Source organism: Pterocles gutturalis, unplaced genomic scaffold (assembly GCF_000699245.1).
Source record: "Pterocles gutturalis isolate BGI_N339 unplaced genomic scaffold, ASM69924v1 scaffold27868, whole genome shotgun sequence".
NCBI lineage: Eukaryota > Metazoa > Chordata > Aves > Pterocliformes > Pteroclidae > Pterocles > Pterocles gutturalis.
In genome coordinates this window covers 1-19,263 of record NW_010121304.1, presented here as the reverse complement: position 1 = coordinate 19,263, position 19,263 = coordinate 1, and the positions used below count along the sequence as shown (strand labels likewise).

Sequence of the window (19,263 nt, the reverse complement as noted above, 5' to 3'; positions counted from 1 at the left end):
CTCTTTCCAGTAGGCTACTTCTATGATACACAGGTAGGTCATGCTCACTGTCCTTAACTATAGCTACCTTCAAAATGGAAAACTTGACTACTTGCAATGAAAATTTGACATGATATCATCACTTTTTTAAGAAAAGCAGTTTCCATTAGCATCCAGGAGGGTTTTACACTATTACACAGTCTAATAGTGTAATGTTGCTTTTTACTTTGTCATCTCCTTGTGTTAAATTATTTTTATCATATGCTAGTTTCCAAATGTTGTTGTAGAGATACAGGAACATAATTCAAATATTCTCTGTACAACAGAGGAAATTTCGAAAGACTAATAGTATGGATTATATGGTATGATATTATACATTAAGTGTTTTTTTGTGAGCTTTCTAGTTTAAGTACTCGAAGAAATGTTCATTTGTAGGAAAAGCTTGTCTAAATATGTGGAATGTTACATTTTATTGTCCTTAGCTTTGTATTGACAGCTAATAGAAATGTATAGGTCAAAATTATTTATTGTCTTTTATCTTATGCCAGATCCTTTGTAATCTTTTAGCAGTAGATGGTGTCAATGATCCTGATATTCTGGCAATTAATGGAGGTAAGAGGACTGTTGAAAATTGCTGCTTCTGTGTGACTTAATGTGATCCATTTTTCTTAATACATATTTTTATCTCTTCATTCTAGCTTCAGCAGCACTTGCATTATCCGATATCCCATGGAATGGTCCTATTGGTAAGTAAATATTCTGAAATGATGGGTGATTTGAACATAATGGAAGACTTAGACCACAGCTCATGCTTTCTTTTTTAACAAGAATCTCAATCTAAAGTCCACTATCTTTTGTTTCAAGTATTGAAAATAATTTTACAATGGGTAAGATTATTGCACTTCAAAGCACTATTTTTCCTGGACTTCTATAAGGATTTGTAATCCAGAAATAGTATACCATAGAGCCCAATAACTTAATTTTTTCTTTAGAGAAACTTATTCTTGAAAAGCATTGTTTAGGAAATAGCTGGGTAAGAATACTTTTTCTCTAGGAACTCAAGAAGAGCTTTATTTCATTGTTAATATTTTATGGGAAGATAAATGATCTAGTCAAGAACAAAGATTTAGTTGTATTTTCCTTTCATATAGCTAACATGCTAATATTTAAAAACTAATTCATAGCTTTAATTATTGTTTTTAGGAGTTTACTTTTCAAAGTAAAATGATGCCTTAAAGAAATTCCTTATTATAAAAATAATTTTCTGGAGTTTCTTTGTAGGTGCAGTAAGAGTAGGAATGGTTGATGGAGAAACCATTATCAATCCGACTCGAAAACAGATGTCTTCCAGTGCTTTAAATTTAGTTGTTGCTGGAGCTCCTCACGGTCAAGTTGGTAAGTAGGTTAGTTATTAATATCTGTTGCATGTTTGAAAATAAAGTAGGTGCCTCTTTGCAGGTATTTTCCTAATCTTTGAAATCTGTAGTTTTATACAATAGTAGGAATAAACAACACTAGGTTACGTAACTTTTGGTTAGGTAAATTCCATTATATTTATGCAGTTTCATGTTAATCTGTATTTCTTCAGTTCACTTAGATTGCTATTGAACAATAAAACAGTAATTAATTTTTAACTTTCCATTAATAGTTATGTTGGAAGCAACTGCCGAGAATATATTGCAACAAGACTTCTGTCATGCCATCAAAGTAGGGGTGAAGCATACCCAGCAAATAATTCAGGGAATTCAACAACTAGTGAAAGAACGAGGTGTTGTCAAAAGAACTGTTCAGAAGTTATTTCTTGCTCCTGAAGAGATTGTGGAATACACAAAGAAGTAAGTTCAGAACGAGCAATTTTGATGTAAATTCTTAGAAGTGACTCGAAATGCTTATTTAATGATTATTTAATTTGATGATCTCTGATTACATAGTTTGGGTTTTTTGTTTAACAAAAACAGCATGTTTTGAATGTTCAGAATTGCTTGCTGTGTTTTCCATAGAAACATAGGAACACAGCCTTCAGCTCTCTGGTTTTATACTTAGTAAGAAGGACAGGGCAAAGCAAGTAGCCTGAAAATCCATTAAAGGAATTGTAAGTTAATATGGCATTCTTGTGGAATGGTGACAAGAGGAGTCAGGATGTTGGCCCATATGAGCCTTACTGTGGAAGTGATAACTAATTTCAGAGAGGTTGCAGGAGAGCAGGCAGGAGGGACAGTGGGGGCTAGTGATGTTTATGGATGTCAGAGTCTGGTGCTTTCATACTGATAGTGAAAACAAACATTTAATCCTCAAAATAAATCAATTGTGTAAGTGTTTTTGAAGCTGTGTTGTAAAAAATTCTTTATTTTCTTCCAAAAGACTTGCTTTTAACAAGATCTATGCAGTGTTCACAGATTCTAGCCACGATAAAGTAAGTAATCAATTCAAACATGATATAATTATTTTTCAATTAATATCATAATGAAACTGTAGTAAGATTTAGTTTCTTTACGCTAATTTTAATAAAAACTCTTCTCCTCTGCGTGTGTTTGCAAGAGTAATAATAAATCATTGTGTAAATTCTTACCTACCAGAGTATTTGTTTGCAGTGCGTTACTGATCTTTGAATTTGTGTGACAGTCCTGTTCCTTGAGTTTTACAGAATTTTAAAACAGACAAAAACCCAACAACCAAAACCTCTCTTGTTATTCTGCCCTATAGAGTTAACTGGTTGCAAATCCTGTGTTCTAGATTTCTAGAGATGAAGCAATTAACAAAATAAGGCTTGAAATGGAAGAACAGCTGAAAGGTATTATTTTCTGCTTTCTTAATATTTAGAGAATGTTTACATGGAGCTAGCACTACTTGGAGTTACAGTGTGCTCTTTGGCCAAGCTATTTTAGTAAAAGTTCTCTAAAATTAATTTTCCAACTTCATATGCAATTTATTTTTTATACACAGAAAAGTTTCCAGAGGCTGAGCCTTATGAAATCATGGAATCTTTCAATGTGGTTTCAAAGGATATTTTTAGAAATCTTGTTCTGAATGAATATAGAAGGTAAGTATATCAAACTTCTGCTGAATAATAGTTCTGTCAACTTTTTATACAAGACTATAGTTTCATTGGTCTTGTAATTTCTGCTTGTAACTTTAGGTGTGATGGGAGAGATTTGACTTCCCTCAGAGATATTAAATGTGAAGTGAACATGTTTAAGATGCTTCATGGATCAGCCTTGTTTCAGAGAGGTCAAACACAGGTAGTATCCTTTAAACACTAGAAATTATAAATTAATTTATCAAAAGCTGAAAGAATTGTATCTCTTGTTTAAATGCAAAGTTTTGGTTTTCTGCACATTCAAACAGTAATAACTAGAAAACAGTTTAGTTTTAATTAAAATATATCTGAGTCCATTAAGACAGTAGACAAAGCTTAGCTGCTTGCTACAGGTGTTAGAATAACATTCTAATCATGTGTGCCCAGAAAGAGTCGGGTAAGCATTATTGTGTCTTCAGTCTTTTGGAAGAATGTGTAGTAACTGAAGTTAGAAGCTGTAAGGATTCTTCTTCTTCAGTTCAGTTTGGCAGACTTGGGGCATTTTTGGTTGCTTGGGTTTTGTCTTGGGGGAGGTGGTTTGGAAAGCTTTCCAATTGAGGAGGGCTTCAAGTTAAATTGTTTGTTAATAAGATAAATCCAAAGTCATATCTTTTCCATCTTCTATGTGAACTTTTATGTTAAAGATACTTGAAACAAAAGCTTTTTATGTAAAAAATAGTCCTACTCATTTCTGAAAAATTGGTGACTCAGTTAATGGGTCACTGGTATGTAGGGCAGTGCTAAATTGTGCATGTCATGAGAAATCTTTTAAAAGGAACTTCATAGGTAACCTGGACTAAATAGGGAAATTGTACAGGAAATCACATTAATCAGATCTTTTTTTTTTCTCTTTGACAAAAGCATTAGATATTGGGTGGATTGACTTAAGATTGTACTCCAGATTTGGTCTCCTATATTTTTATAGCTCATTTTCCTAGAAGACTGTCAGCCATTGATCTGACTTACTACAGAGTACCTGGGAAGTTGCAAACAGTGATTTACTCCTCAGTGTTGTCCCTTGTTGTCCTGATAAAAGTAACAAGTCCATGTGATAAACAAGCTTGCTCTTTTGTACAACGCTGTATGCATCTGGCCCTGGCTTTTAAATTAAGTAGTTTGGCTTCTTAGTGAACAAACTCTTCTAGGCTTCTGCCAGGTTAGAAAGCATTAAATTAGTATTTTTAAATGTGATCACTTTTAAGATTGTATAATCTTTACAGACTATAAATAAGTTTGTGCGATGAAGGAAGAAAAGATTACAGAAGTGGTAGGTGATGGCATCATATTTATTTCTTCCTGAAATCCTTTTTGATTCTTCATAACCAGTAAAAGTTGTGAAACATAGAAGTGTTTAAGAGCAGCTTATTTAACCTCTGTCTTTTTATTCCAGGTTCTCTGTACAGTTACATTTGACTCTATAGAATCAAGTGTAAAATCAGACCTTATCTCAACAGCAGTGAGGTATGTATATCTTTTGGTATTTTGTCAGCCGTAATAAAAGAGAGCATTTAAGCACATTTGATGAAAAATTCCTTGAATTTTGGCATATATATGTATTCATTAGGACTGAAAAATGTGTAAAATCAGTCTTCAAAGTGGCCTATTTTCAAGAGATTTTGGCAGTTGTTTTTTGTTAAGATGACATTGATTCCATAGATATGGATCTGAAATTGGAGAGTATTGCAACTAACATCCAGTCTGGTTTTGAAAGAAAAAAAACCAGCAGATTACTCTTGAATCTGTAAAACTATATCCATATATCAAGGCTCTTTAGATAAAATTATTGGTGGAACTCTGTTCTCTCTTTTTTCCAAGTATTTACCATCACACTTGGAACTTGATATGGTTTCTACTCATTTAATCCATTTCTAGCTAATTTTGAAGTTTTGCTTGATAGGTTGGATGCTGACATATTTGACAAGTTTGGTTCAAATGGCAAAAAAATTAAAAAGCAGATAATTGTGTGAGTTTTTTCTCAAGTGAATCAGTCTGTCTAAACATTCTCATTCTGTTTCAAAAATGTTCAGAGTGAAAATATTTATGTTCTTTTTTTCAATGGAGTACGGAAAATTTAACTTATGATGTAGGAAGCAAGTCCTTGTGCTGGGGAGGGAAAACTCCTTTCCTTTAAAGCTGCAGTTCAGTGATCTCGTACCACCAGTGTGGGAGCTTTTACATTTTAGTGTGTCAGCTTTGCTTTAGTTAAATTTTTTGCCTTAAAGGTATTTGTCCCTCTTCTATAATTTTGGTATTCTTGGAAATTAGTTTCTGTGTTAAATAATGGGTTTTAATTAGCAGTCAGTAGGTTGCTTCGTGAATGAGAGATTGCCTCTGTATGAAATTACGTGCAAGTCTTGACATGAAGCAGCATTCTAGATTAGCTTTTTTGTATTTCTTGCTAAGAGTGAAGTCTTGTGGTACTTCAGTAAGTTTTTGGAGCACAGACATTTTTATTTAATCAAGAGCTATTTTGTAGTTACAGAGATTTTCAGTTTTACTTCTGAGTGCTTGCATTTCTGAGTCTATACTGCAATGTGTACAGTAAGATGCTGATGTTCTTGAAGTTTTAATTTTTTTTTTCCCCTCAGACACACCAGAAACATCCTAAAGAACTGATAGGGCCTATTCTATTCTAAACAGCTAGGGAAACTGTTTTAATGATGATGATTAATGCATGAGGTTTTATCTTTGTAGACTATGCTTTTTTATTTGTTTACCTTAGGAAAAATGTGGGTGATCAGCAAATCTATTGATTCATTGCTTTTGCTAGGGCTATCTGGAAGCATAACTGAAAATAATCTTATGTATTACTTATGTAAGACATGTTTGGTTGCTCTGTTTTTTTGACCTGGTCTTGTTTTCAATTAATAGTGGAATAAAAGATAAAAACTTCATGCTGCATTATGAGGTGAGTTTTACTGTGTCACACCTTTCTGCATGATTCATGTCTTGCTTTTGAAGGTGAAGCTGATCCCTTCCAAGGATGGAAATTATCTCTAGGTTTGCTGAAATTTATTAATTGTAATTCATATGTGAATGTATACTGCAGTTTATGAACAAAAGCACTGGTTACCTAAAAAGTACTAGATAATTTGTAAATTGCCATTTTATACAGCCTTCTTAGTATCTTAACAGTAGGTTAGCTCCTTAACAATGCGTTAACCTGCTCTATTATTTTTAGTGAACTCTGTTAATATGTTTAGCTGACATACTACACTGATAGTAAATAAGTGCTTTTACATTTTGGATCTCTCTCAGCCTTTGGAACTTGCCCAAAGAATTTTGTACAGGCAGCAGGCATATCATGTTCCATTGTCTGTATGACAGAATCAAAGATTTCTGATGCCTTGTTTGACAAGTTTTAATTGGAATAAGCTCGTTGTGTTGGTTTTCAAATACCTTGCAATTGCTTTATTCTCTCTTGTTCTGTAAAACATTTACTAAACACTACCTAGACTGGTCCAGGCTTGCAAACTAAGTGACTCGTAGAAGTCATGTGGTGATTTAATTTTATTTTTTTAATTTGTTTTTACCTTGAGATGCACCAAAACTTGAATTTTTTTTCTAAATGTATGTTTTAAGATGGAGAAAAAAAACTAATAAATTTTCTACATACACACTTTTTTACTTCATAGTTTCCTCCTTATGCAACTAATGAAATTGGCAAAGTTACTGGTATGAACAGAAGAGAACTTGGACATGGTAAGTTCAGACTAAAGAAGTCCCATGCTGTAAAGTTTTGATATTTTGTCTGGTTGTTTTTATTTATGGATCACTTTGTGGGTTTTTTTGGTTTTTTTGTGTTTTTTTTTTTAAACAGGTGCACTGGCAGAAAAAGCTTTGAAACCAGTTATTCCCCCAGATTTCCCATTCACAATACGAGTTACTTCTGAAGTATTAGAGTCAAACGGTATTACGATTTTCTTATTTTTATCCTAGTGCTAGGGACTAAATTTGGTTCTTAAAGCTTGGGTTTGACAAACTTGAGTTGTAGGCATTCTAGGTAATAGATTTCATTTTTAACTTTCTTAATGTTGATAGCTTTATTACCTGAAGTACTTAAAATAAAAAGGATGTATATAGTCGTGAACAATGGACCTTTCAGTTTGTACAATAGCACAGTATCAGTATGAGATGTAAACAGAAATTCTTGTATAATAAAATGGTATTTGGGGGCATTTTTATGCTACAGAGTGAGGAAAATAAGTCAGCATGTATTGAGACCCATTTTTCAGTGTTCAATCACAGCTGGTACCCTCACTGACTTAGGTAACTTCTCCTGGCTGGCTGTCCTTTCCGATCTCCTCAGTTTGGGAGAGAGCTATCCATTTCACCTTTCTATACAATTCCCTGTGTGGCAAGAAGCTCCCTGAGGTCCAACTCCAATTTCCTAGCACTGTAGCGAGATTAGGTGGGTGGAAGAGGGGGTTAGTGGAGAAACACAAGGAGCCCCATTTGCAGCTTACCTGAAAAACCCCTAGATTCCTCATGTAGAATATTTATATTAATCATGATGCTTGTTGAGCTTTTTTGGTATTGATATCATGAATGATTCAAACTATATTACCCATTTCTTGTTAAAAATACTTCTGCTACAGAAAATTTCTAATTGCATTTATTCATTGTAGCGTATCTGGTGCTGCACAGTATTTTCTAGCTAGCAGCAGGTTAATTATCCAGCTGTCAGTGGAAAAAATATCACTAGCAAGTTTTGTTTCAGATACTTCTGACCAAAGTTCAACACTTTTTCTTTTTTTTTTTCTAACTCTGTAGGGTCATCTTCAATGGCTTCTGCATGTGGTGGAAGTTTGGCATTAATGGATGCAGGTAAAAATATGGCACTTATAAACTACACATGATAATGTGTTATACGATTTGGAAATTACCAAAGATTATTAAAATGTATTTTTATTTACCACTATCAGGAGTTCCAGTATCAAGTGCAGTGGCAGGTGTAGCAATAGGTCTCATTACTAAATGCAGTCTGGAAAAAGGAGAGATTGAGGACTATCGCTTGCTGACAGACATCCTGGTGAGTGTTTCTAGCACTGTTGGTTTTCTTGCTGCTTAATTCTGTAAAATACCCTCTATGACCTTCTTTTATAACAGTTCACCCAGTTAGTTCTGGAACATATACTACTGGAAATATTGACTAGTTTTATCTTCTGTTTTGTCTCCCAAACTCCTCATTTCAGAAAATCCCTGTAAAATGTCCAGTCATGTTCTTAGTTTTTGGTAATTATTTGGTTATTTCTTTTAAGCTCTCAAGCTCTCTTTTTCCAATGAATTTTGTTTTTCTCTTGGGAGAAAGAGTAATAATTCATGAATACTTAAATTACTGGAATATACAATATATTGGATGGAGAATGAGCACTTGGCAAAGCTGCTAGGAGGGAAAAAGTGGACATTATCGTGCCACTGCTGCTTTTTGCTGTGGCAGCCACTGCTAGTACAAAATCAACTGTGGATCTGTTGTTCAGAAACTAATCAACGAAAGCCCTCAATTTATAAAAATAAAGAGTGTTAATCATGAACAGCAAAATAAGGCTGAAGAAAAACAGGTGAGTCTCAGAAGTACTTCCAAGTCTGTAGAACTACTTTGTGTGGCTTATTGAAACACAATATCCTTTTAGTATAATGAGACTTGACACTGGCATAAAGTCACTCCAATTTACTTTCTTTCTGTCTATGCTGGTAGGGAATTGAAGATTACTACGGTGATATGGATTTCAAGATGGCAGGTACTAATAAAGGAATAACTGCCTTACAGGTATCATAACATTAAATCTTCCTAAAATGGCACTCTGAGAACACATCTAAAAAGGCTTTCCTTACATATTGATGTAACTTAACTCTTCCCATACTAGGTTGATCTAAAACTGCCAGGAATACCAATAAAAATTGTAATGGAAGCTATTCAGCAAGCTACAGGTAGGTCCATGTTTGTATTCACACCTACTTTATCATATTACATGATAAATTGTATTAAGTTTTATGAAACTGAATAAGAAATTAATATTTTTGTTTTGTCCTCATTGTGGGTAAAAGCTGCTATCTTCAACAAACTGGTCTGGATATTGTCTGTTATACTTCAATATAGCACTTCATACAAAAGAAATAGCTTTTTTTTTTTAAATTCTATCTACAAAAAGCCAAGCCCTTCCCACCACACTTAAGTATCATATTATTAGATGTAGTGTCAGTGAAATCGTCCATTGTTCTTGGAGGTTACTATTAATAAAAGGAGAATAAAACATTACTCTCTGCAAATGGTGTGACACTAATGATCACCAGTTTAGTACACCGGGTAACTTGTTTTGAAGAATGCAGTAACGTTAGTAGCATAGAAAACCTGGGGGGGGTGGGGGTGGAAGCTTATACAAAAGAGCAACATCAGGGTAGAGGAACATATTATTAAATATTTGCGTGCAGTATTTGACTGATACAAGTACAATATTACTAAGCCATGTCAGTTTATAAAATTTTTGTTGTACCATTTTCAAACTGTATGTTGTGAGTTGGGGGGGGAAAAACGGTTTGCTCTTTGCTGTGCAATAAATTGGTAAAATGGATTGTTAAAAATAAGCTCTAAGCTACCTTTAAAATAACTTCAGACTAATTTTTAAATGTCTCTTGAGCATTGAGTTCTTAGAACTTAAGTAAAAGACTGTATCATCTCCAGGAGTTCATGGTTAAGCTCTAGTAGCTTGATGCCTTATGAATAACACAGGTAGTACGGGCTGAAGTGCAGCTTTGGACACTGAAACTCTGGGTTGCGTTTGATTTGTGACAGTTGGGAGAGTGAGGAGACATCTGCTGCTAGTTAAATATGTAAAGTGTTAACATAGTACCAAAATGGATTTGGACTAATGTACAAATATCCTATTACATGACTTTTTAAAAATCCAGAAAAATATTATAAAAAGAACAGCAAACTATTTCTCATTTATTGTAAGTTTAGCTGTATTTACTATTGCAATTTACTGCTGTCTGCATTCTGATGCGTCCAGCTACAATATTCTTGAGCCATAGGAAAAACTGAAGCTTCAAACTTTATTAAAGTTTTAACTAGTTGTAAGAGAAAATTTTCAACTTGATTTGTAATGAGAAGATTTTAGTAAGGAAGCACTTATTAAAATATAAGAACTAGTAATTTCTTTTCAACAGTGTATCACTTGAAGCAGCACAGCTAAAGTTCCAGGCCAGTGTATCGTAACTAATCAAAGCTACACCCTGTTGCTCTTATCAGCGCTCTGATTTATTCAAATAATACACTGAAATAGAACTGTATGTAATGTTCTAGGCAGCATAAAATCAATAAATGTGCTGAAGGCATAGGTTTTGCATAGACAGAGCAGAATGTTTTACAGCAACTAACATGCGTTACCTGAAATGTGTTAAGTTACCATGATAAATTATCAAGTTAGGCAGGAGGCAGATTTTATGAATGCATGTTTATGTACTTTATAACAAAAACTGCATAAATTTATTTTAATCTTATACAAAACTCTTTCTTTCCTTCCTTCTGCTTTCCCCCGGAACTTCTACAGCTGCAAAGAGGGAGATTTTACAAATTATGAACCAAACACTGGCAAAACCCAGACCTAACAGAAAAGAAAGTGGGCCAGTTGTAGGTAATGTTAGTTTTGCATTTATATGAATTTATATCTCTTACATTTTTAACACTAAGCTGCTGCTTCAAACAACTTTTTTAAAGAATGTTTGTTAAGTGTTTCTGCCCCTTTGGGTTTTTTGAGGTGAATTTTTTGGTTTTTACTGCCATGTGGGGCAGCACTGTACTATTTCACTGTACACCACAAAACAGAATTAAACTGAAGTTATGTGAAACTCACAAAATCAGAATGAATATAGTTGTCAGTACTGGTATGGCTTAAAGTAGTTCACACTCATGACAGTATTTGTATTGTATGTTTTCATTAATTTCAATTCTTAAATGTTCAGCAAATAATACAAGTAGCTATAAAAGAATAAAACCTAAATTAATGTGACTTTTTTGTGATAGCTTTCAAGATTACTATATTTAGCATTTCAAAGTACTTTTAAATGTTCTTTCAGAAACTATCCACGTTCCATTATCAAAAAGGTTAAGATTTGTTGGTCCTGGGGCCTATAATTTGAAAAAACTTCAAGCACAGACTGGTAAGACATTCTTGCTTCCTGTGATAATTTATCCTAATGTTGTGTTATTAGCTTCTCTTCTCTGTACAAAAATTACTACTATGGTACAAAAATTACTAGTATGGAGGATCTCGGGGGATTGGGATGGAGAAAAGGATGAAAAATCATATTTCCCTTTGGTTGCAAGCCTGTGTAGTTTGTTGGCCAGAAAACTAGTCTAGAGGTGCAGAGAATTTTACCGTGCAATCTTACTGTGTTCTGGCTCTGAAACTCTTTAATTTCCATCAGCTATTAATGAAACCTATAATTCTATTAAACATCTCTTACATTTGTAGAAACTGAGATTTACTCATAAAACCAAAGTCGTTTCAGGATTTTTTTCTTGCCATAGAAAGATTATAATAATAATAATAATAATAATCTCGCAAGTGTGAACAGTCCCATATGGAACTGAAGTTTGTTCAGCTATTTCACAAGCATACCTCTAACATGGTTTCCGTTCAGTTACATGTAAAGCTGTCCAGTGCCTCATCTGAAGAAGAATATTTGAAATGATGAGGACTCTGAGATCTTAATGAGCCTGTGCAAAATAATTTTGCTGAAACAGTAACAATGTCCACCTAAATCCTCTCATTAAATTCTATTTCCAAGGCGTAACTGTAAGTCAGCTGGATGAAGAGACTTATTCTGTGTTTGCCCCGACACCTAGTGCTATGCATGAAGCAAGAGAATTTATCCATGAAATCTGCAAAGATGATGTAAGGACAGGCTTTTCTTATTAGATTTTTCAATTTGCATTTTGTGAATTTGTGTCTTACTGTTTTCTTTTTTCTCCCTACAGCAAGAAGTTAATTTGGAATTTGGTGCAATTTATACAGCCACAATAACTGAAATAAGGTATGAAAAGTGCTCAGGAGTTGAAGTAGAAATTAGTTTTACATAGCGATCTATGTTCCTGCTGCCTAAATATGATGTAAAATAATTGATTTTTTTAAAGGATGTCAAAGTTACGCTGGTGACACTGGCACCTGCATAATTCCTAATTTTCTGTTGTGAATGTTATTCTGTTTCTTAGTAAGGCTGTTCATTTTTGCTGCTTGGTTAGTTACTAGTATGTCTCTATAAATTGCAAAACTGGAGGTCTTTATCTCTTTTTCTAAGACAGATGGTAGGAATTTGCTTTTTACTTCTTTGGTAAGATAAATATTGGATTGAAATTACATGCACTTTTGGGATGTACTTATTACTGAAATATACTGTCCTGAAATAAGTAATTTTTATCTGCTTTCAATTAAGGAAAAATGACTGGACATGTTATGGTTGATACAAGATTTTTAAAAAGGGGGGAGTAAAATCTTGTTTATGAAAAGTTTACTAATGTTTGCTTTGAGGTCAATATGCAGAGTAAAATACATACAGACTTCTATCAACGTATGTTGAAATAACTGTGCTTGTTTTCTGTTGCAGAGATGCTGGAGTGATGATAAAATTGTATCCAAATATGACGCCAGTGTTACTTCATAATTCACAGCTTGATCAAAGAAAGGTAATACATGCCTAGACTATAAACTAGATGCTTATATTTAGTTTCAATTGGTTCTCACTAAACATAGTCAGCATTAGCTGTAAGACACATACTGTTGTTCTGGAGTCCATTTTCATGTTAAAAGCTGTGTTAGATTAGCAGCACCTTTTTGTTTAACCTCTGCTTGCCCTGTACTTTAAGCTGCAAACAGTCTTAACTATATGCCTGCTACAATCCTACTGTATATGCTTTTATTCAGATCACCAAGTTCTTTAGATCTGCAATACCCTTTTCTGTGTAACATTTAGAAGCATGTTCTTCAGAAAGTAGTGCTCAGCCACTATGATTGTCTGAAGTGTAGCATGAAGAATCCTTAAAAGAAGGAACTTTTATAACTAACCTTACAAAATTAATCACACTGAAATAAATTTTTCTGAAAAACACTGTTCTAGATTAAACATCCTAGTGCCCTGGGATTAGAAGTTGGACAAGAAATTCAGGTAATATTTTTTTAACTGTAAAATGCTAACAAATTGCTGTTTGTATTTTAAAATTTGAGTGATTTTTAAATTTTGTGTTTATGAAGAAAATATTTTGCCGTATCAGATTGCCTTTCTGTGATGGTTAAAGGCCTGATCATTTCAAATTAGATTTATTTAGTGTCATATTCTTGCTATCTAGGCACCACATTAATTTGGCAGAGTACTGTAGACTAAATGGTGCCTACTGTTTATGGCTTTTCTAGCATCAGATTGGGGAAAAAAAACCCACACAACCAAACCACCTCCTTTTAAGGAAAATGCTCTTTAAGTTGGTCAGTCTTAAAGTGGTTTGTTTACTTAACAGGTTAAATACTTTGGACGTGATCCGACTGATGGTAGAATGAGGCTTTCACGTAAAATTCTACAGTCACCAGCCACAACTGTGCTTAAAACCCTAACTGACAAAAACAGTATTGTCCTGGGAGGTACTGTTCCACAGTCATCTTCTTCATCCCAGTGACAGGTGAGGCCATAGGAAGAACTTAAGATGACTCAGTACTGCACTTTCTTTACAACTATCGTAAAGAATTGTATCAATCTGTTTTTTGTATCGTACAGTTCCCTTCAGTGTAAGTTAGCAAATGCCCTTTCATGTGCTGCAGTTGTAAAGAGCTTGATACTGTAAAATTGGTTCAAATGCTTCGATGGTTTCAGGCATCCCAGATGGTTTACTTTCTCCAAAACAAACTTATTTGTTCATCTACAACATCTGTGTAAGCATTCCCTCTTCTCTACTTTGCCACAGCTTTTTTAAAGAAAAAAAGAAGAAAAAAAAAAAAAAAACAGGGTAAGGGAAGAGGAGAAAAAATAAGCTGCTTTCTTGAAAGGTTTGAGTCAATTAGTGGAGACTTTTAAGTCAATCTCAGTCAGTTACTGGAATGCCCAAAGCTCTTCCCTAGAACTGATTTTCCAGCATGTATTTGACTGTCAATAGACTTATGCCTTAACTTTTCCCAAAACAGTTGGGTACAGTCTTTTTCCCTTAGGAAGCTACCAGAACAGGAAGGTGTCTGATTGTAAAATCAAGAGCAGTTACACAGTGAGGTTGGCAAATGCAGTGCACCAATGATAACTTAAGGCCGTCTGTGGCAATCTTGTAGGAACAGTTCACAACTATAGAAGAAATTAAAATTCACTAAAGAAATATTTTTTTAAAAATGTTTTTCTATTTCATGCCTTGATATAATTAGTTGGTTACAGAATATTTTCTATCTCTTTCAGGAAAAAAGGCACGATAGTTTGTGGAAATAGAAGTGACCTTTGCTAGAATCTGTAGATGTCTTCACCGGAATCTGCAGGTGGATGATAGTGAATCATACTTTTAAAATAGACATTATTTATGCTTAAAGGTGATGTAGAACTTCAAAGTCTTCAAATTGATTACAAACTCTTTTAAAATAAAACCAGAAACAACCAATGCTTTTATCTTGTGCAGCAAGGGTGAGATGAGAATCTCAAGAGCAATGGAATGGTATAGACTGAAGGAGCAGATTACATTTCAGTGCTCAAGATCCTTCTTGCTATCATCTCAAAATAAAAATGGAAAGATGAGAAGCAAGTATGTAACAAGTGTACTTGGTTGAAAGGCACGCTTGGCCAAAGTTTTGATGGCTTTTCAGTGTACAAGACTGGAATGTTGAGCAAAACATAAAGACTTGGAAGTATCACCTTTAACATGATTGACACTGTCAGATAAACACATCAATAACTGTCATAGGGTTCAGACTTGCTAAAATGTCTGAGCAGAAGGGGGACAAAACAAAGAACCTGGCTGAAACATCATCATTCTATTTGGGTTTGTTAACACTGCATTTTAAAATACATAATTAAAACATTATTCCAAAACAAGTATTTGAATCTTAAACAATTGATGGGATAAATCTTCCCCCTAAGAGTGTCAGAATTCCTCTATTGATTATGTTCCATCAGTGGGTTCACTGATCTCTTTTAGACTTCAAAACACTTCCCAGGGGCTTATGAGAACTGTGTGTTTTTCTGCTGTGAGGTACGGACTTTGAAAAATCAAAGGTGTCCTTTCTGATGTTCATCAATTTGTATGTAGACCTAATAAGAAAATTGACTTCCCACCTGATGGCAAGTGGGCTCTGAACCTCCTCAAAGAAAAAACAAAGCACTGGAGAAAGGAGAAATATGAATGTACAATAAAAATTTATTTTCTTTTTTTTTATTCTAAGTTAAAATATTAAAGAAGAAAATGACTGGCCTGCTTCTTTGTAGTTGTCTCTGTCTCTCATCATGTAAGGTAGTTTTCCTTAGCAATCTTTTCCTCTTCTTTGAGGACTGTGTTCTGTTATTTCTTAATAAGAATTCTAATGCCCTTGCTTACTATGACTTAATTGACTGAGACCTTGTTTGTTACATACCCTGGATAGTGTTAGTGAAATTATGTAGGCAAATGCTAAAAGCCCCTATGCAGAAGCTCAGACCTTTCCATTTCTCATAACTGTTCTCGGAAATTGACCTTGCCAATCTAAGTGGTTTTCCAGGGTTTAGCTTCTTTTATTGTAGAATAACTTCTGTAAGGCTCCTTTTGGTAGTAGAACAGATGGATGGATGCTCTAGTTACTAAAATACTACATAAAATACTAACTTTAGAAGTTGGGTGTTTTTTGTGGTTTGGTTTTTTTGTTTGTTTTTTGTTATTTTTTTTTGCTAGCATATTACCAGTAGGATGCTTGCATTTGAATCTCTGAAAATTGATGATTTACAGGAAAGAATATGATTCTTTTGGCTCTTAAAGGTATTTCTTGCCTGCTGTAACAGGAGTATTAATGATTTGTGTGGTAAGTGATGGTCTCAGTAAATCAAATACTGGAGTGCTGGGGGGGATTTTGTGTTTGTTAGATGATAAAGTGGGAAGAAGACTTGTACGTTCCTGTGGCAGAACTTGTACAGTCAGCCTGACTTTCTGCACTTGTAACGAGTTTTAGGCCCTATGGAAAGGGGAGGGGGAAAAAAATAAGCTTGGGAACTGTGTGGGAGGAGCACAAACCAGCTGCTCTTACCTGAGGAAAGCAGCTCAGTGGGAGCCAAGGATTGAGTAAGTTGTGTGCTAGTCTGAACTTTCCTGTAGGGAAGGCAGGCTGGCTTCAGACATCCCAGGTTCACCCCAGAGTCATCAGTAGCAGCAGGTTGGACCATGGCAGAGGCATTTGACTCTTGGGCAATAATCAGCTATGATCAGGGAGCAGGTAGGTTAGTAGTGCTTGAGAGAGCACTTGCTTTTGCAGTAGCTGGGTTTTTTTTCATGTTTGACATAGTGATTTTTGTGTCTAGTGGCCTAAATAATTACTTGTGGGATTACATGCCAGAGGGAATGATACAGTCTCTTAATTTCACTCCAAGAAATTTTAAGTGATTTAGGAATGAGTTCTCTGTCTTGCTTCTAACAACAAAAAAATTAGGGCTCCCTGCTGCCCTGTGTTGTGACACTTGATGACTTGCTCTGTCTGCAGCCTACCCTAACAAAATTTTGTGTTTTGATGAAGAACAGAGAATTCTATCTAACAGCTATAGCTTGTTGCTTTGTGATAATGGCTGCAGATGAGCTACTGGCAGGTGCAGTGCCACAGTGAAAAAGTGCTGCTTTGCTTTCTCTGCATCTTACAATGCAGAGATTTGGACATATTGTTTTCCTGCTCCTGTATTTACCCTGACCTTAAATCAGATATGCTAGAGCTGTTGGGGCAAAGCCCCCCAGTATTGACTTAGCTTTTATTGGTATAGATGACAAGATCATACTGCGGTTTCGAACACCTCAGGCTGTGGAGTCCTGGGTGCTGTTCTGTGCAAAAAGGAGCCCTGCATCCGGGGGAATGCAATCTGGGTGTATTCTGTGGAGTGGCATTTTTCCACAGAGGTCATGGATTTCATGCCTGGAGATGTCACAGATTTATTTCACAGTTTAAGTAGAGAAATAGTTTTTCATGCCAATTCTGGCTCATGTATCTCCTGCTCCTTCTGTAGCTGTTCACATGATACATCACAATTTGCTCCAGAATGTTCTGCTGTGGTTTCTTGCTGTTCTGCATATCTAGAGAAGCACTGTATTTAATCTTGAGTAGGAGAGGTCATACTTAGTTTTACACACTTTGTTTGAGGAGCTGAAGGGCTAAAGAGCATGCGTAGAACTCTTGCAGAGGGGAGAGGGAGTTTGTGAGTGCTGGACACCCTGAAGCAGCAACATGCTGTGGCCATTCGGGTTTGTGTTGCTTTTCCTGTGTTTTCTTTTTATTGAGCTTTCACTGAGGCAGAAATGTGCCTGTTGTGTAAAACATTGAGGAGATCAGGCCATGTAATACAAAAAAGGCCACTGACACGTAGCGAGGAAGGCTTGTGTAAAACCCAAGTGTAAACTGCTTAATGTAACTCTCAAACCATGATTGGTGAAACCACTAACGTAATGTGGCCTTTAGTTACTGACTTATGTGCATCATATCATTATGGATAAATATCCTAAAGTGTGTTCCTATACTATATACAGCTAAAGTGTATATGATAGTTCTCAGAGGTGTATCTTTCAGTTGCCATCTTCTGCAAAGAAAACTCATGATTGTGCGTCTTCAACGACCCCTGTTAAAAATTAAAATAAGGGCTTGATTTGAGTTGAACCCTAGTTCTGTAGAACCACATTGAGTGCTTTTTTTTAACCTTTCTTAGAGGTGAGTTTTTTGCAGGTGTTAAAAAAGCAGAGTGACTTAGCTGCAAGAGGCTTAAGATGCATTCATCTTAAGGAATGTGAAAGACTTTTAGCTGTTCGGCTACACCAGTGCAGCTAACTGGAAACTGCACCAAGCAGTGATCAGTGGCTGTCAAATAGTCAGTGTACTGAGTTGGCAGTAAATCTTAGGAGGCCTGTTACAATGAATGTCAGAGCAAAAGCTGAGCCTTAAATGTTACATAGATGTAAATTTTCTAAATCTGCCTAGAGACTGTTTTTCTAACAAATGGAAAAGTTGCACATAGTTACTTACAGTGATGTATTCTGGAGTAAACTTTTTTCTTTCCCTTCATCTGGAACAAGATTGAACGGTGACCAGAAAAACGCCAGTCTTGTAAGTAAGAGTTACACTTGTGTAACTGCTTTTGCCATTAGGCAAGAGCTAGAAAAGTCTTGCTTTGTCTGGGACTGAGATCATACCCTGGCCCAGGGCGCACTTGCCCTTCCAGCTCTCTTCCCCTTCCTCAGGTGAAAGACTCTTGTTCTGAGACAGTTTGAACCTTTCCCTCCTCCCTGAAGTCCCCAGTGTTTCACACAGCGTGGCTTCTTGCATGCTTTTGTGTCCTTTTCCCCTATTTCCATGCACACACTGAAATGTATTTATTTTTTATTATTATTCTTAGTACAGAGGAAATGTGTAGGTGGCTTTTAGTATGGAAAACTAAGATGCACAGACTCTGTAATGCCTGGCAAGTGGTCTGTCTTAAACTGTAGTGTTTTAAGGACTAATTAAGCATGTTTCCCTCATTGAGAAGCTTCACAGAACAGCTTCACCTTTAGTTTAGCTTTTAAGCCTTCTCTACAGCTATACAAAGTATGGGAACATGCAACAAGACATACAGTATGGTATAGGTGTTACTGTATGCCCTGTTCTGGTAAAGGGGTACGGCAGCTAAAGGATAAGCGGGCTGCTATTTTTTCAGGTGAAGGAAACTTTTTCTTTGAAAACTTCAGCTCTGAGTCCTGTGTGTGCTGTAAGCTGTGTTCTTGCACCACAGGCCAGGCCTAAACCTTACCCTGGCAGGGATGTGGGTCTCACTCATTTTGTGTCATGGCAGGGCCCTTTGCCCACAGGGGCAGGCTTTGTCTGTGCTGTTACCAGCTTCTAGGATAGCCTAAAAACGAAAGAAAGAAAGAAAGAAAGTTAAAAAAAAAAAAAAGTGTGGTGCTTGTTTGTTTGGTTTTTTTAACATGTCCCCCAGAAGGGGTAGGCATGATTCGTCTGAGAAAAGCAAATAAACGTGCCGGAAGGACTACGCTC

General features: G+C 35.5%; 1 protein-coding gene across 1 annotated transcript in view; it reads left to right on the top strand.

Moving 5' to 3' along the window:
• The window catches only part of PNPT1 (polyribonucleotide nucleotidyltransferase 1), a 17,124-nt gene extending 2,484 nt beyond the window's left edge, over positions 1 to 14,640 (top strand). Inside the window, exons 4-28 of the mRNA XM_010077205.1 lie at positions 1 to 33; positions 528 to 591; positions 678 to 725; positions 1,261 to 1,374; positions 1,628 to 1,814; positions 2,341 to 2,392; positions 2,713 to 2,770; positions 2,923 to 3,019; positions 3,116 to 3,218; positions 4,446 to 4,516; positions 5,927 to 5,963; positions 6,691 to 6,757; positions 6,876 to 6,965; positions 7,829 to 7,882; positions 7,981 to 8,087; positions 8,754 to 8,825; positions 8,923 to 8,986; positions 10,606 to 10,689; positions 11,132 to 11,215; positions 11,846 to 11,952; positions 12,036 to 12,091; positions 12,662 to 12,740; positions 13,172 to 13,219; positions 13,566 to 13,724; positions 14,483 to 14,640. The exon at positions 1 to 33 is cut by the window's left edge and continues 50 nt beyond it. Of these exons, the coding sequence (XP_010075507.1) occupies positions 1 to 33; positions 528 to 591; positions 678 to 725; positions 1,261 to 1,374; positions 1,628 to 1,814; positions 2,341 to 2,392; positions 2,713 to 2,770; positions 2,923 to 3,019; positions 3,116 to 3,218; positions 4,446 to 4,516; positions 5,927 to 5,963; positions 6,691 to 6,757; positions 6,876 to 6,965; positions 7,829 to 7,882; positions 7,981 to 8,087; positions 8,754 to 8,825; positions 8,923 to 8,986; positions 10,606 to 10,689; positions 11,132 to 11,215; positions 11,846 to 11,952; positions 12,036 to 12,091; positions 12,662 to 12,740; positions 13,172 to 13,219; positions 13,566 to 13,721 (1,932 nt within the window). The 3' untranslated portion in view covers positions 13,722 to 13,724; positions 14,483 to 14,640. The remainder of the gene's footprint in view (positions 34 to 527; positions 592 to 677; positions 726 to 1,260; positions 1,375 to 1,627; positions 1,815 to 2,340; positions 2,393 to 2,712; positions 2,771 to 2,922; positions 3,020 to 3,115; positions 3,219 to 4,445; positions 4,517 to 5,926; positions 5,964 to 6,690; positions 6,758 to 6,875; positions 6,966 to 7,828; positions 7,883 to 7,980; positions 8,088 to 8,753; positions 8,826 to 8,922; positions 8,987 to 10,605; positions 10,690 to 11,131; positions 11,216 to 11,845; positions 11,953 to 12,035; positions 12,092 to 12,661; positions 12,741 to 13,171; positions 13,220 to 13,565; positions 13,725 to 14,482) is intronic.
• Positions 14,641 to 19,263: the final 4,623 nt, after the last annotated feature.